The sequence below is a fragment of the Diadema setosum genome, chromosome 16 (assembly GCF_964275005.1).
Source record: "Diadema setosum chromosome 16, eeDiaSeto1, whole genome shotgun sequence".
Lineage (NCBI taxonomy): Eukaryota > Metazoa > Echinodermata > Echinoidea > Diadematoida > Diadematidae > Diadema > Diadema setosum.
Window position 1 is genome coordinate 27,959,511 of NC_092700.1, and position 15,646 is coordinate 27,975,156.

General features: G+C 38.6%; 1 protein-coding gene across 1 annotated transcript in view; it reads left to right on the top strand.

Annotated features, from left to right (window-relative positions):
• Window positions 1-15,646, top strand: part of LOC140239476 (DENN domain-containing protein 3-like) — a 77,391-nt gene that overhangs the window by 11,271 nt on the left and 50,474 nt on the right. The window contains exons 3-7 of the mRNA XM_072319311.1: window positions 1,839-1,963; window positions 4,921-5,081; window positions 7,011-7,119; window positions 13,669-13,866; window positions 14,384-14,524. Coding sequence (XP_072175412.1) covers window positions 1,839-1,963; window positions 4,921-5,081; window positions 7,011-7,119; window positions 13,669-13,866; window positions 14,384-14,524 — 734 coding nt within the window. The remainder of the gene's footprint in view (window positions 1-1,838; window positions 1,964-4,920; window positions 5,082-7,010; window positions 7,120-13,668; window positions 13,867-14,383; window positions 14,525-15,646) is intronic.

Below are 15,646 nucleotides of genomic sequence, written 5' to 3' on the forward strand. Positions count from 1 at the left end.
GCAATTTGCGCGGCTTCGTATGTGCCGGGATTAGATAGCCATGGTATCCAATGCAATCTGAACAGATTCCCAATTGTGGCCTGGGAATAGCGTTTAACTTGTACTGGTGTCTCTAGGGATGGTGTGAAGTAGATTTTATTTTTTCTTGCAAAACTCCCTAGATATATGTTCGAGATGAACTCCACTTCATATTTCAGTTAACTTTGAGAGATCATGCATAGTGGAACTCCAACAAACAGTGAAAGTTCATTCCATGATAGGAAGATTAAACAGAATATGGCACTTCAAAGTTTTACAGGTTTACACATGAAAGAGTGACATATATGTGTAGGTCACAGGTAATACAAATAGAGAAATCATTCCCTCACAGCTCTCCTCATTTTACACGTATTTGTATCAATCAGGTTTATTTCCATCATGATTTTGATAATTTTTTTACTTTAATAGCACAGTGCCTCGGGGAATACCTCAAAACAGCATCAAATTCTCAATTCAACAAGAGCCTTTTGTCAGAAAAGATTGGATTCTTTGCCCGTCATGTCAAAGTTCAAGAAGAATGCTTCCTTCGAACAGGCGGAACCAATGTTTTGTCTAATAAACGTCTCTTCAACTTAGTCTCTGCACAGTGGACATTAAAGGGGTCGTATAGTTTTGGTTGAGACCTAATTTCAGGTTTCTAACATTATTGGTGAGATAATGAGAAACCTCTTATGAAATATGAAAGAGCAAATAATTGTATAAGGAATTCAACATTTATTTGATGAAAATTGGTTTTGAAATGGCTGAGATATCCAAAAAAGAACGATTCTAATGAAGTGTGGGACCCACACTTTATTACGATCGCTTTGTTTTACTCTGTTTTTGGATGTGTCATCATTCCAAACTCGATTTTCATCAAATAAACTTTGAATTCCTCTTAAAATGGTATGCTCTGTACTATAAATTGTTTTCTTGGTATCTCGCAAAAAGTTAAAAGTCCACTTCTCATCTCCACCAATACCATCCCTTTAACACTTTTATTAATGGAGTGCCCCTTTTATTGGGGTAGGATTGAATTTGTGTAGGTCCTATAAATGTCACAGAATTGTTACAGGTCTTTTAATATACACAGGTCTTCAGTGTGGTAAATCACTATCTGCTTCTTGAAAAGAGACGTAGACTGCACATATTTCTCATTTTGGATGATTTCTCAGTTGGTTTGGTAATTCTTGATCACTGATTTGAACCATATTGCAAAATTACCCCACAACTCCTAATTTGCAATTTTCCATGCTTGCAATCACACACATAGAATGTTATTTATCTGTGTATCAATTGTTCATTGTTGTCACACATTAGTTGATTTCCCTGTGTGGACATATATGTTTACATGACAAGCCCAGAAAATGTGCATTGTTTGAACAGAAGGGATTCATCCTGTTAAACCAGAAATAATTGTGGCATGAAATTTTTGCAAATTCCAGCCGACGGCCTTTATTGTTGCATGAAATTTTTGCAAATTGCCACGGGCATTCAATGCATATAGTGCAGACACAAACTCTAATGTGCATTTTAATGTTAAGAATCTTTGCTGTCACAAAATTTACCAAATTAAAATGCATGCACAAATTTTGCGAAAGTTCTTGTCTACACTTTATGCATTGAATGCCCATGGCAATTTGTGAAAATTTCATGCCGCGAAAAAGGCTGTTGGCTCCAATTCACACAAATTCCATGCTGCAAATATTTCTTTCTTTACAGTATGCTATTTGAACCTTTTTTTTTCAGTTTTACAGGATACCCAGATTGAAAGTTTCGCCATCCTGATTTTGATCATATTTATAACAATATTTCTGCAGGTGATGCCATGGTAAGCAAAGCGGTGAGGGAGGAAAAATTCCACTCCCTTGTTCTGACCAGCATAAGTGGGACCAGGTCCTACGCAACATGCCTCACATTCTACAGACAGTTTATAGTGCACAAGGTAAGTGCATCAACATATATTTTTTTCTTTTACCAGTTAAAGGTCATATTGCTTGAACACTAGCAATGCACTGATATGAATGTTTGAGACTTGGCTGGTCATGCTGAACGGACCTCAACTTGATTTAGCACGAGTACATTTCGACAATTAGTATACTGTTACGACCAAAATCACTCTGAGAATGATCGCACAAAAGAAACAATCAACTAATGTTCAGGCGGTTTATTAACAGTGATATCGTGGGTACAGACTCGTAATCGGTTTTCACATCAGTACAATAATGATCAATAAAACAAGTATAAATCAGTAGTGGAATCACTTACACGTAGCTGATATCAGGTAATCCTTTAATTGAAAAGGTCCAAATGCAATGTTCGATGCACAAATGAATAATCCTTGACGTGCCGATGAATGATTCCTCCGACGTAACTCCAGAGGCACAGGTTGCATTAATCCACAGTATAAATCTGGGGTAAAATCCACGATATATGTTCCCGGCGAAACGTGCAGAATCCAAATGTTATGACGATCACGTCCAGTTGATGCGTTGAATGATGATTCACTTTATAATGTCCAGCAAGGAATCCAGCCCGTCACAGCTTTGCCATAACAATGTCCGTTGACATTAAAATATGGAGTCTATCTCCAATGTAGGCAAATTAATTCTCTGCAGGCAAAATGTCTCCCAGGCCTTATCTCCACAAACACAGTTTGTAGAGCAGGTCAGCAGGTAACACAGGACTGACTATAACAAGTCGCTTCAGAGCCAGAAGTGACGTAACTCTCAGAGCAGAGGTGTTGGGTACTCTGCCTACCTCAGAATTTCTCCAGCTTATATACTATCCATTCACCCCTTTCTAGTACATTCTGTAATTTTCTCCAACCTGGGGCCACATACCTGAACATACTAGCAAGTCCAAATTCCAGGAATCCTGGATGACTCACTGCCTAACTATGTGCATAACATCATTGCCAAAATTAACTACCAATCACATTGTGTTACAAGGGCAGTGCCTCACTCAGCCAGCACTTCCTAGAATATTCTGGAATGGGCAAAATCATTCTAGATTGAGTGAGCTATAATGTATTTCCTGTCACATGCATACATGTACTGTAGCTACATTATATACCACATAGAAAATTCTCCACTGATCTGGTCAGCCTGTATGTACTATATCTATATCATATAGAATGTTCTCCATTAATCTGGTCACCCTGTGTACATACACATTAAACAACCATGCATACAGCCTTGATACATGTACATAACTACTAGTGTGTACATTTGTGACAATACCACAGTGTTCCTGGTCAGGGTATTTCTTTTATATTAGAGATGCATGGAAATTCAACTGTCACAGTCTAGATTTTGGCATTGCCCTACCGAATTGAGAGCTACATGGTACCTCTGTCCTCTGCAGTGCAGAATGAAAGTAACTCTGTTGGTTTCTGTTTCAAAGCTTGCAATAACTCCAGTAGTATAAAGTGGGGGAAAAAAGCAAACAGTAAGAAATCAGAACATAACAAGGATGATCCATATAGAGTGATAACAGGGACCCACATGATTCTAACTGCCCCCCCCCCCCCTTTACCTCTGACTCTTGAATTAAAATATTGTAATCTATGAACCATAATGAAGAAAAGATGGTGGACTTTGTGATTGTCTTGTTTGCCATACTAGTGGTTCAAGTGCACACGTTTCCAGGAAACAAAAGAGACCTAAGAAAAATCAACAGTTGGGTTACGCATAAATTGGTGCATGGCTTAACAGTATGTACTGTTGTTTTTTGTTAGTCATCTGAAATGTAGTCATTTATTGTGTTATGCATCACGTGAGCACTTGTAAACTCAATGGAAAAGGTGCAGTATCAAGTGTTGATTGTAGATCGGATGTATTAGTACTTTGCTGTCTATGGTATCTGCATTAATGATCAGATTGCTGAAGTCAGATTTTAATCTGGCTTGTTATTATTTTATTATTTTTTATTTTATTTCTTTTCCCTGTAGCGCTTACAGACATTTCATGTGATAGTGCGCTATATAAATGTTGTGAATTATTATTATTATCATTATTCTTTTATCCATTTTGTTGCACTCACCCAAGGAGGTGGTCATGTATACACGTACATTCATTCTCACTCAATACCCTAGCTGCAATACTTTGGAGTATTTGATTGTCCATAGTATGTACTTGGAGTACAGTGTGCATGCAAGAATTATTATCCTTTTGCAAGCTTTTGACAAGCAGTCTCATTATATTTCAAGTTATTGTTTCATCAAGGATATGTGCACATAGTCTAAGCATGTTAAGTAAGTGATCTTTAGATGTAATTTAATTCTGTGGGTCATTTTTATGTGAATTAAGGAGTCGTTGCTACGTCAGGCATACCATACCTATACCTGTTGAACATAGTAAGCCTGATGTTTGATCACTGTTGCAGATAGGTCTCAAATAAACTTTGAAGAGCTAGCAAGTAGTTGAACAAATACAAAGTAGAATTAAGCAACCAAGTAAACCTCAACCCCGCAAGTACAAGTTTTGACAGATTATAAAACTTTCTGATTATGAGCTATTTATATTCTTTTATTTGGGAGCTGACATTAAACCTGTGGGATTGGGATTCAAGAATTCAAGCCAAATCTTTTTAAAATGCTTATCACCTGTACTTTCCTTATTTTTGTGTCTCCATATTTCTGTGTGTATGTGTGGCTGTGCTTGTGTGTGCATCTGTGTATATTTGTATGTCTCTGCATGTGTTTCTGCGTGTTTATGTCTTATTATGTGTCTGTTTGCCTGGGTGACTGTGTTTCTGTGTCCGATTGTGTTTCTGTGTGTATGTCTGTACATCTGTCTGTATTTGTGTCTGTATGTCCATTCATGGGTGTACCTGTGTCTGTCTGTATTTCTGTATATCTGTATCTTTCTGTATTTCTGTCTATGTGTCTCTGTGTGACAGTATCCTGATGAGGATTTCTATAGCCTGGAGCCCAAGACCCCCACCAACATGCTGAACTGTTACAAGGATAGTCAGGCCCAGTGCCTGGCCTACGTGCCAGCCTGTGTAGTCCTTATCTCTCCCCAGCCTTACTTCACAGTCATGAAGGAATGCCTATCAAGGTTAGTAAAAAAAAAAAGAAACCGCAGCAACAACACAACAACAACACAAACAACAACAACACAAACAACAACAACAAAGCAGTTCTCTTATTTGTGTCTTCACGTTTTCTTCTCTTATCTCTCTTGCTTGTTTTTTTACACTTAACCCGTTGAGGACGGTTTGATTTTGCTACAACACGCATTTCCCATAGACCCCTGCCCGAGTATACTCGGGACTCGTCCTCAATGGGTTAATATTTTTCTTAACAATCTTTTCAATTTTCCTATTCATTGTGATTGAAAGAAAAATCATAATTCTTTTCTCAGTATGTCTTGCCTTGCCTGGCACATTTCACATCATCAAATATCATATTGTCTAATATTCATTGGTGTTACAAGTCCTGTTTGGTAGCTCATAGTTCAGCTGCCAAAAGTATAATCTCAGATTTGATTTTAAAGTATTCTCGGGATTGTTTCAGTAAATTGAATAGCCCTTCTTTTGATTAAAAATGTTTGTTTGTTTTTGGTTTTTTTTTTGGGGGGGGGGGTTGCAAATGAATACAATTTTTTTTAAAAACACATTTTCTCTTTTTGTTTAATTGATGAAATTACCTGCTTTATGAGTGGAGAAGTTGGACAAAGAGTTGTAGTTCTGTTTATATCCACTTTTACAGTATATAGAAAAACAATACCAAACCAAACAGAAAAAACGTATCATGCTGAACACATCTGGGCCTTGTGCATATAAATGCTAATCATCCTGACTTTATACTCAAAGAGCCATTCTTTGAGTCATTTTGTAGTGATTGTGCATATGAACCTAGATCTAGAAACTATAAGGGGTTGGTGGGTTCTGGTTGGGGGGGGGGGAGAGTGGGTGGGAATGTGTCTCAGTCTATTGGGCCTAGAAACCTGTCACATATTGATTAGGTACTCGTACCTCAACCTGCAGTGACCACAAAGTACACTGTACCTGTCAAAAATTTTGAAAGTCTGTGAGGTAGGGCAATCACAGTTACTTTATCAAGCCCACCGATCATAGTGAATCAGCCGTGAATGAAGAAACACAAAAAAGACAATCCATAGAGAACGTGTGCTATGCATGCTTCTGTGGTTATCAGCATTTAGGAACAAGATGTCGTCTTCGTTGTACTTTGCTATCAAAGCTCTCAGATGCACATCACGATTCCAACAGTACAATGTATTTAGCTTCAGGCATACTATGTGATGCTTTGTTCACGTGTTGACATGAATAGCAAAGCTCTGAATGGTATTTACGACAAACTGCCAAATATGTGATTAAGTTTTGAAGTTTTTGTTAGACCTCATCATTGTCTGAGGATCATAATATGTCTTCTTTTTTTAATGGGGGAAAAAAGAAAGACACTTTTGAGAAGGGGGACCCAGGTGTTTACTTGTTGTTTGAAAATCACGGTTTTCAGGGGATTCAGACATACATTGTAACATAGTCGGGATTTAGAGGGTGCAATTTGTAATGTTCACCAATGTTGATCACCCAGTTGTGTGACAGATACACAGCAATAGCTGGGGAAAGTAACCAGTGAGTGTGTGTGTGTGGGGGGGGGGGGGGTGGGTGGGAGGAGGGGACAAGAATGTGAACATCTTACTGTTTGTCAAGCCCTGACACCCCCTTCACCCCCCAACCAAGTGAAAATTGTACACCAGCTTGAATGACGATTTTGCAAAAGTAATCAACCAACAGAAGAAGTAAGGAGCCTTGAGACAAGATACGCCGAAATCCTGTACTGAATCTTGAAGTTAAAGTTTTGTGGGAGTGCTTTCTTTCTGTATTAAACCGTATAATGGCTTTAAAACCATTTCCTTAGAAAATGCAAGTTAAATAATGATGATGATACAGTTGTAATCAAAACCAAATGCCCGCCAGTTTCATTTCTCCTCCTACTCTGTCTTGTTTTTCTTCCTGCATAGTCTTGTGCCGGATCTGATTGCAAAACCAAATCACATGAAGGAACTGCTGAAGGAATTCACACTGCAGCTGCTGATCGTCCCAACTCCCCCGGCTGGTAACGTCTACGTGGTGAGTACCAGCGGATGCGGGTTGCCACGCCAACCGTAAGCGATGATGCTGAATGATGGTCTATTGGAAAAAGAAACCAGTATGATTCAAACCTGTCATCTACTACTTTTCTGACATGTTTGTTAAAATTTATTGTAGATCAATATTTGCGATCTTACAAATACATTCGTACAGAGTGTGACGATTGATTATTGATAGAAAAATCTGTCACTGCACATATTCACCCCTCTGACTTAATAATCTCTTTCTTTCATTCAATAAAAACATGTCTAAGGCAGTTAGAAAAGTAAATTCTTAATCCATCTCTCATATTTTTAGCTCATCTGAGCCAACTGCTCAAGTGAGCTATTGCGATCATTCATCGTCTTGCGTCTGTCTTGCGTCTGTCAGTCGGCGTTCTTGTACATGTAAGTTGTTAGTCGTGCTTCGTGTGTAAACTTTATACATATCAATCTTCTTGAAGACCCCATAAGGGATTTTCACCAAACTTGGCAGGTAGCAACCCTTGGTATAAAGGATTTCAGTTTACTGGAAATGGCACCACGCCCCCACCTCGGGGTGGGGGGGGGGTGGGTGGTGGATGGGATGGGAAGGGGAGCAAATTGATTGATAAACCTGATTAATGAACTACTTGATATGATGAAATTGTTGCACAATATTAGTACCTTAATCACTCCTACTTCAGGAGTTATGGGAATAATAGCAATAAATCATATATTCTCTTTTATTTTTGATTACTTCTCTATAATCATTCAAGACCTCCATATAAATATGACTTTCAATAAATGCAAGCCGAAGTTTTCAAATTTTCCTCTGCGCATTTTTTTATGGTAAGAAATAACTGGCATCACATGGGATTTATTCATATTCGTTATTTGCCCAAGTCCATTTATTCTATCATTTCTATTTAAAGACACACCATTAGGGACCACAGATTTGCTTTACTTTGAAGCATACTGCAAAATAAGCTTTTTTTTTTTATGGCTTTTTATTGTAGTCTTTGTTTGGGGATTTGAAATGAACAGGGGGCAAGTCAGGGCATATACATGTATGTAGTTTGGCAAGTAAGGGCATAGTTTGTATGTTACTTCATGGCTTGTCGCCATGGGGCATGATAAATTGTTTTGATTACTGGTAGCTTTCAGCCTATAATATTATGCGTAAAAGTTTGACTTCCATGGAGGCAATATGGTTGCAAGAAGAAGAGTACAAAAAGGGAAAATAGATTTCTGTAATTGTTTACTCTGAGATAGAAGGAAAAGGCTGGAACTAAAAGATAGGCAGTTGAATGTTAGTACTTCATTATCATTTAAAAGGATCAATCTAGGACTGGCTAAAATGAGACAACTGTTTGTGCGATTTGCAGTTCAAGTTTTCTTTGAATGTGACATATTACTATGAAAACCTTACAACCACTAATACCCTTGTAAGCCTGTCATGTTCCTGTTATGACAGTCCCCTTAATTAGCGTGCGAACAGATGTCTGTGCCAAGGTTGGGTGATTAAGGGATGATAGTCTCCTGCCCCCAGTCTCTCCGCCCCTTTCTCTCATTGCCACAATACACACGGCCAAGCGCAAAATGGCTCAGGAAGACTGGATTTGCAGACAAGCTGTCCACGTGTCTGTCAGCTATTTTATCATGCAGAGCCTTTTAAGCCCCTAGACTAAAACCTTCTACAGAGAGAAAATAAAATAGAATTCAAAAGCAGTATTTAGCATTGTGTGCAAGCAAGGAGCTAAACTTCTTGGTGCTTTTAAAGGGAGTGTGTTAAATTCAGCTCTATGGGCTGTGTTGAAGGATAACTTTTCCTTTATTTCAGTTCATCTTTGCAACTCTACTAATCTCTTAAAAGAGGTTTCATGGTGCATCGGTCAAAGCATTTGGATTCAGTGATACCATGTTTCACTCCCATAGACATGTTATGCAAACTACATGTAGTGTACCTGCTGGTAGATAGTTAATCACACAGTTTGCAATGTTAACTAGGACACTGTCTACCACTTAGTTCATGACTCATATTCTGTTTATTTTGTCTATATCCAATCCCATTTTATGATGTACATGTAGATGTAATATGCCTTTGAGCATTTTGTGTTTATTTCATTTTATTTGAGAGTAAACTAGAATGGTATGATACAGTAGTCCTACAGCACACCAAATTCCCCCCTCCAATTTTCCTGGATCCCCTCAAAACAGATAAGAAAGATCCACCCTCCCTACCCCCTCCCCCGCCAAAAAAAAAAAAATGCGACTCAAAAAGTGTCATATATGCCCCATGTTCATAGTTCTGTAGTTTGCATCTCATAGCATTATCCATGTCCCATTTTGTGTGCCAGGTAGGTTAATTAAGTAATTGTACTATCCCAGATGATTACAAGCAATTAGATTTGATAAGAGTGCTAAACCAAACACAAGCAGCTGTTCAATGATGCAACACACAAAACAGCAAATTTAGAAATTCAAAGTGCTTGTGTCTGTGTAGTGGTGTATCTTGGGTGGCTATAACCCTTTACAGTATGTGTTCATACACCTGTGCAAGTGTTTTACTTCGCTTGATTTCCACAACTGAAATTTCAGGGACACATTCAATCTTCTATAAAGGTGAAAAATCAGAAAGGACTGATGCAACGGCCACTGTACAACAACAGGGATTGGAGGATTAACTATGTAATCCACATTCATGGAGAGTTGTAACTTTAAAGATATTTGGGCAGATCATGAACAACAACAACTGAAGGCATTATTAGGCAAACAAAGCTCAGTTTAAAGGGTGTGTACAGTTCTGGTCGAGGTGAGGATTTAGCTTTTAACGTTTTGCGAGATATTCAGAAACCACTCTATGAGATGTCAAAGAGCATGCAATTCTATTATAAAGGGGTATCAAAAGTTTATTTGATGAAAATCGGTTTTGAAATGGCTGAGATATCCAAAAACAAGGTGAAACAAAGAGATCCTAATAAAAGGCGTGGCCTGTCGCCTTTTTCATATTATTATCACGTTTTTGGATATCTCAGCCATTTGAAAACCAATTATCATCAAATAAATGTTGAATCCTTCTTAAAATTACATGCTCTTTCATATTTCATAAGAGGTTTCTCATTATCTCACTTGGGAATGTTCAAAACATAATTCCCCACCTCAACCAGTACTGTACAGTCCCTTTAAAAGATTTAATAAGGAGTGTCTTTCTTCTGTGTAGGATTCTATGGAATCTCATCTGGAATATGTTTGAATAGGAACTACACAGTGGCTTAAATTCCAGTTAGGTTTTATGGTGATTACTGCAAAGATTTCCTGATTAGTAGTTTTGTATACATATCTCTTTGAATACAGTTCCCCATATCAACACATTTACCCTCAAGGCCCCTTCTTTAAAATGCGGTTAATGATGTTGTCCTTAAGTCAACAAACATAATTGCCAAAGTCGAAGGACTATTGGAGCTTTGTGTATAGAATATTAAGTTAGTCATGAATGAAACATGCCAGTATGATGAATGAGGTGCAGTGTAATACTGTGATATAACACTGTGATAGCTTCTTCTTGTATAGTGCCGGTAACCGCCTGTGAATGGAACTTCTTGCGCTTGATCTAATATGTCTCAACTTCAACTGAATGTGAATTGAATTTTGCAGTATATTTTATAGTCATGAGTTTTAATATAAGAAGTGCTCAGTAAATTATGCACATTTCTGTGACTACCCCTCCATCTGCTGTTTTGCAAATGAGGCACATGCATTATTAAATATATGGTGGGTGTGTGGGTGTTTTAATTTCAGTAATGCATGCCACGTGATTTATCTTTAATCGTGACGCATAAAAAAGTCGACGGAGGTTGTTTAACATTCATTTCATGACATTGCTTTCAGGGATAACATGTAGAGATTGAAATGCATGTCTGGCCTGGAAATGCACATTGTGCACAAACTGTGTCTGCCTTTGCACATTCTGTTAATACGATAGGGATCAGTGAGCGTGCAGTCCCCGTTAAGAATGTAATTTGAGCTTTTACCATTGGATGTGAGACTGTTCGGCAGTTGGCAGAGTGTTGACAAGACATGATATATGTTTTATAACAGCACATGCTCGCAAGGTTTACCCCCCCCCCCCTCCCGCCCCGCCCCCTGCAAACAATGAGTCAGAAGTTAAATGTTGCATATTTTACTTCCTTAAGGTTGAATAATTGTTGTTGTTTTTTCAAGCCACTACAATCCTTTTCTCTCTTTCATATTTTAGAGAAATCAACATGCAAACAAGCAAATTCTGCAACAGATACTAGTATGCTCCAGTTTGGCTTTGAATTTTTATGGACAGGAGAGATTGTATGATATTTATGACAGCAAGGTTTAACAGAACAAAGGTCTTAAGACCTACAGCACCTTAAAAGGATTGTCGAGATAAAGAGAGAGGGGTGGGGGGGGGGGGGAGAGAAAGGGGAGGGGAGAGTTGTGTTGAGTAAAAGCAATAAGACAAAACACCTTAAAACAATAGATCTGTAGAACTCTGTGAGACTTGACAACTGCTTTTAAAGGAAAGAAACTCATCATGGTAGGAAGTTATGTAATGGGGTGTACAAATTGTATAAAAGGGCTGTTGTTCTTGTGACCTTTGACATCACAGTAATAGTTCTTATTGTTGATGGGCCATGATTTGGCTCAGTCGGTAGCGCGTCTGCCTCCAGATCCAAAGCACCCGGGTTCGATTCCCCGAGTCTCACTGAACAGTGTTGTGTGTAAGCATTCCGTCCCCTCTAGTAAGAGGCAAAACACTCTGACCCTTGGAAAGGACATGAAATGGAGGTCCTGTGTGTGAGTTAACCATGACTCAAGCACATGAAAGATCCCACTTCATTCATTCATTCATCGCAAAGAGCAGGGTGCTAACCAGGTAAAGTGGTCCACATACGGTGTACATACCCACACAAGAAGACAGGCGAAAGATGCGTACCCCTCTGGTTCACCCCAGGTGACTAGCAGTAGTCAGCAAATGGTGACATTGTGCGCCACATTGTGCCAAATGCTGAATGAACTCGTTACTTTCACATGGAAACCTGGCTGTTCACATCTGCTTCCCCCCCCCTTTTGTGTGTGTGTGTGTGTGTGAATGGAAGAGATTAGGTGATAGATAAAGACACCGAGGTTCATAGGTTTCTAAAGACCTTCAACGAAGGAAAGAATATCTTGAAGAGAAAGTCTTCTGTCTTTCTCAAACAGAAAGTAAGTTTGCCACAAAGGAAAGGATTGGCACTCAAAGTTGTAAAAAAAAAAAAAACAAACCAAAACTTTGCATGACCATCAGACAAGTGATCAGGAAATGCAAACTGCATTTGAATTATCCATTATGGCAGCCCAAGGGTATTATTAACTGTATGGATCATGTAGCCTTGATAACACATCAAACAAAAAGTGAAAAGATGTTATGCCTATCAATGACATGACATTTGCTCCTGCGACAATTGCTCCAGTCTTATTTTCTCAAAGGACGTAGTAATAGGGTTAGGGTTGTGATAGCCTTTTAGGTTTTAATAATTTGATAGGAGGATTAGAATTAGGGTTAGGGTCATGTTTGTTTGTAAGTTTTGTGTTTGGCTTAGCATGCAGATATTTCATGGGAGCAATTGTTGCAGGAGCAAATTGTCATGGAACCATGCTTTAATAGTAGGGCAGTGAGAAGAATGAAGCACTCTTTAAAGACCTCTTCTGCCCTTAACCCAATGAGAACGAGTCCCAAGTATACTCACGCAAGTGTCTGTGGGAAATGTGTGTTGTAGCAAAATCAGTCTGTCCTCAATGGGTTAATTAACTCTTAATGTGTGGTGATTGACTAACAAGCAGTGCTTCATACTGAATTTGCGTGCAAATTCTAAGTTTCTGTCACTGCTTTGCGTGCAAAAGTCATACATTTACAGTAATGTAGCTACTAGGCCTTTAAAAGAAAAGCAATTAAAGATTTGTCATAGAATGTACATCAATGCAAAGCTTGGCATTTTCTCTACAACTTTGCTCACTTTGCCTACAATTTAACATAAATCTATAAAAGTTATATAGATTTGAAAAACAGAATGTTTTCTTAATGCATAACTACGATGGTGTCTCAAAATAATGTGGCATGCAGGGGGTTTCCACCATGGCACATAAAGAGCTAAAGGAGAGTTGATCCCAAAGAGAAAGTTGCGGTTAGATAGCTTTGCCTCCGTCCAGCAACAACATCCTGTCTGTCATGCCATTCCTGGGACATGGATTTCAGTTTTATTTCAAAAAACATATCTCATTTTTTTGTTGTGCTACAGTATGTAGACGAATTTTGCCCCCCCCCCCCCCTGCAAGGTTATTTTGAAGGTCCCAACTTATGAACGTTTTATTGTTTTTGTACCCCAATATAGTGAGGAAGCCTGATAAAACAGTTATAGGTACTGGTAATTGTCATGGTTTGGGGGTTCTCATTTGAACAAGGTTCCATTTCTTACCATGAGGCAGTGGAGTGAAGCTCACATCGTACGTTTGTTTCTAAGCCTTCACTGTGACTCTTCCTATCTCCTTATCCCGCAAGTCCTTCATGCTGAACGAGTTCACCATCAGCATCCCGCCGGCGGACGATGCAGAGAAGCCCGTCATCGACGTCCCACTCCACCTCCCGTTCCTCATCTTCTCCCTGGATGACATCCTCAAAATCATCGCCGGCATCCTCACCCAGCAGAGGATCGTCTTCCTGTCACATGACTACGCGCTTCTCGTTCCCATCATGGAGGTACGCGGGGATATCTCACTCAGTGGACGAATGCTTGCGAATGAATCGAATTTAAGCAAATTTGAACTTTTTGTCAAGGTTCACTAACAACTGTAATCAAATTTCCAAACAATATTTCTTTAATGTTGCAAAAGTTTGCAGAGAAATTTTGAACATGTTCAAAATTTCTCTGCAACAAGAAAAACTGTTCCCAACAATGAAAACTGTTTTCATATATGATTGCAACTGCTTATGAACTTGATTGCAACTGTTTGCAAATCCTGACAAGATATAAGATTTGCTACGTTTGCACACAATCGCCATTCAATGACGTACCCCCTTAAGCGGGATGACTGAATTGAAAACGTAGAGAAATTTTGCAATGTTGAGTGGTAACAAGGATGTATGGACTGCTTGAAAAAAAAGGAGGACTGCAGAGATTAATAGTCAAATTTCATGGACATAACCAAATTTTAATCAAATTTGGTTGTAATTGTCGGTGTCATCTTTTTTTTGTTTCATTTCAATCCCTTTTCAGTGCTTCTTCAACTTCATCCTGCCCTTCAAGTGGCCGTTTGTCTACGTGCCGGTGGTCAGCGCTCGTCTGCTTGACCTCCTGGAGGCCCCGGGCTGTTTTATCATGGGCTGCAATGCCCAGCACAGGAACAGAATCCACCAGGTGACTTGTCTTTAGACCTCTTGGGGTCAGGGCACATGAGGTGCGAGATCCGTATCAGATAATGATCCCATGGCTTGTGGGCAAAAGCCCTTTTTGATAATTGTAAAGCATCTATATTTGTGGGAAAAAAAAAACACTGCCTATACAGTGCGGAGCTGCTAAGTCTCGCTGATCCTGCAGGAGGCTCTCTGAAACTTGAACAAATCTTTTCATGTCCCAAGAAGAGAAAATACAAAAGCCCTGGGGCCCCTGATTTTGAGAATTTGTTTCACCTATAAGGAGAAAACATGTGCAGGAGACAAGTTTAGCAACCTTGACAATGCGGTATTGTTTGTGTTCTTGGATAGACACAAGATATTATGAATATAAGTTTTATCCAACAATAGTTGCAAGAATAGTGTTCAGATCTTTAAGGGCCCTTTGTAGAGGTTGCTTCTTGGCATAATCTTGACACAGATTCAATGTCCATGACTTAAAGTGAATTCATTTACTTTGAGATGCTTTCCAAATTTAGATATTAATGCATCTAATGATGAAGGAAATTGAGCAATATGGTATTGTTGGCTTTTTGCAAGATATTCTTGAGCAGACTTCAATACTATTGTAGTGGTTGATAAGTCTCAACATCAAAAATATACTTTGTCAAATAGAGGAATCAAACAATATTTCCCTCTTATATTTTTTCTGTACTTTTTTTTTCTGCCGTTGATAAATTGTGTACATTTTGAGCTTGTGTCTACATAATACGTAGTGATATATTGATATTGAACATACACCTTATAAACCAATTGGCTGATGGGTTAGCTAAAGATTGTGTAGATTTCTTCTCATTTATTGCTCATTTTGATATTGTTTTAGGGGTACATGTAGCACTTTGCTTGTTAGAGATAGATATAAGCATTCATACAATGTCTAACTTCACTGTCGTGTGTATTGTTACATATTTCTGCTTTTTTTCCCGTCATTTCTAGGTCAAGGGTCTGATGAGTGCAGATATTGAGAATTGCATTGTTCATGATTGTGCAGATTTCTTCTTGTTCATTGCTTTTTATCTTTTTTTTTTTTTTTTTTTTGGGGGGGGGGGGTTATTACTTTTCTTAATAGAGATAGATTTAAAACATT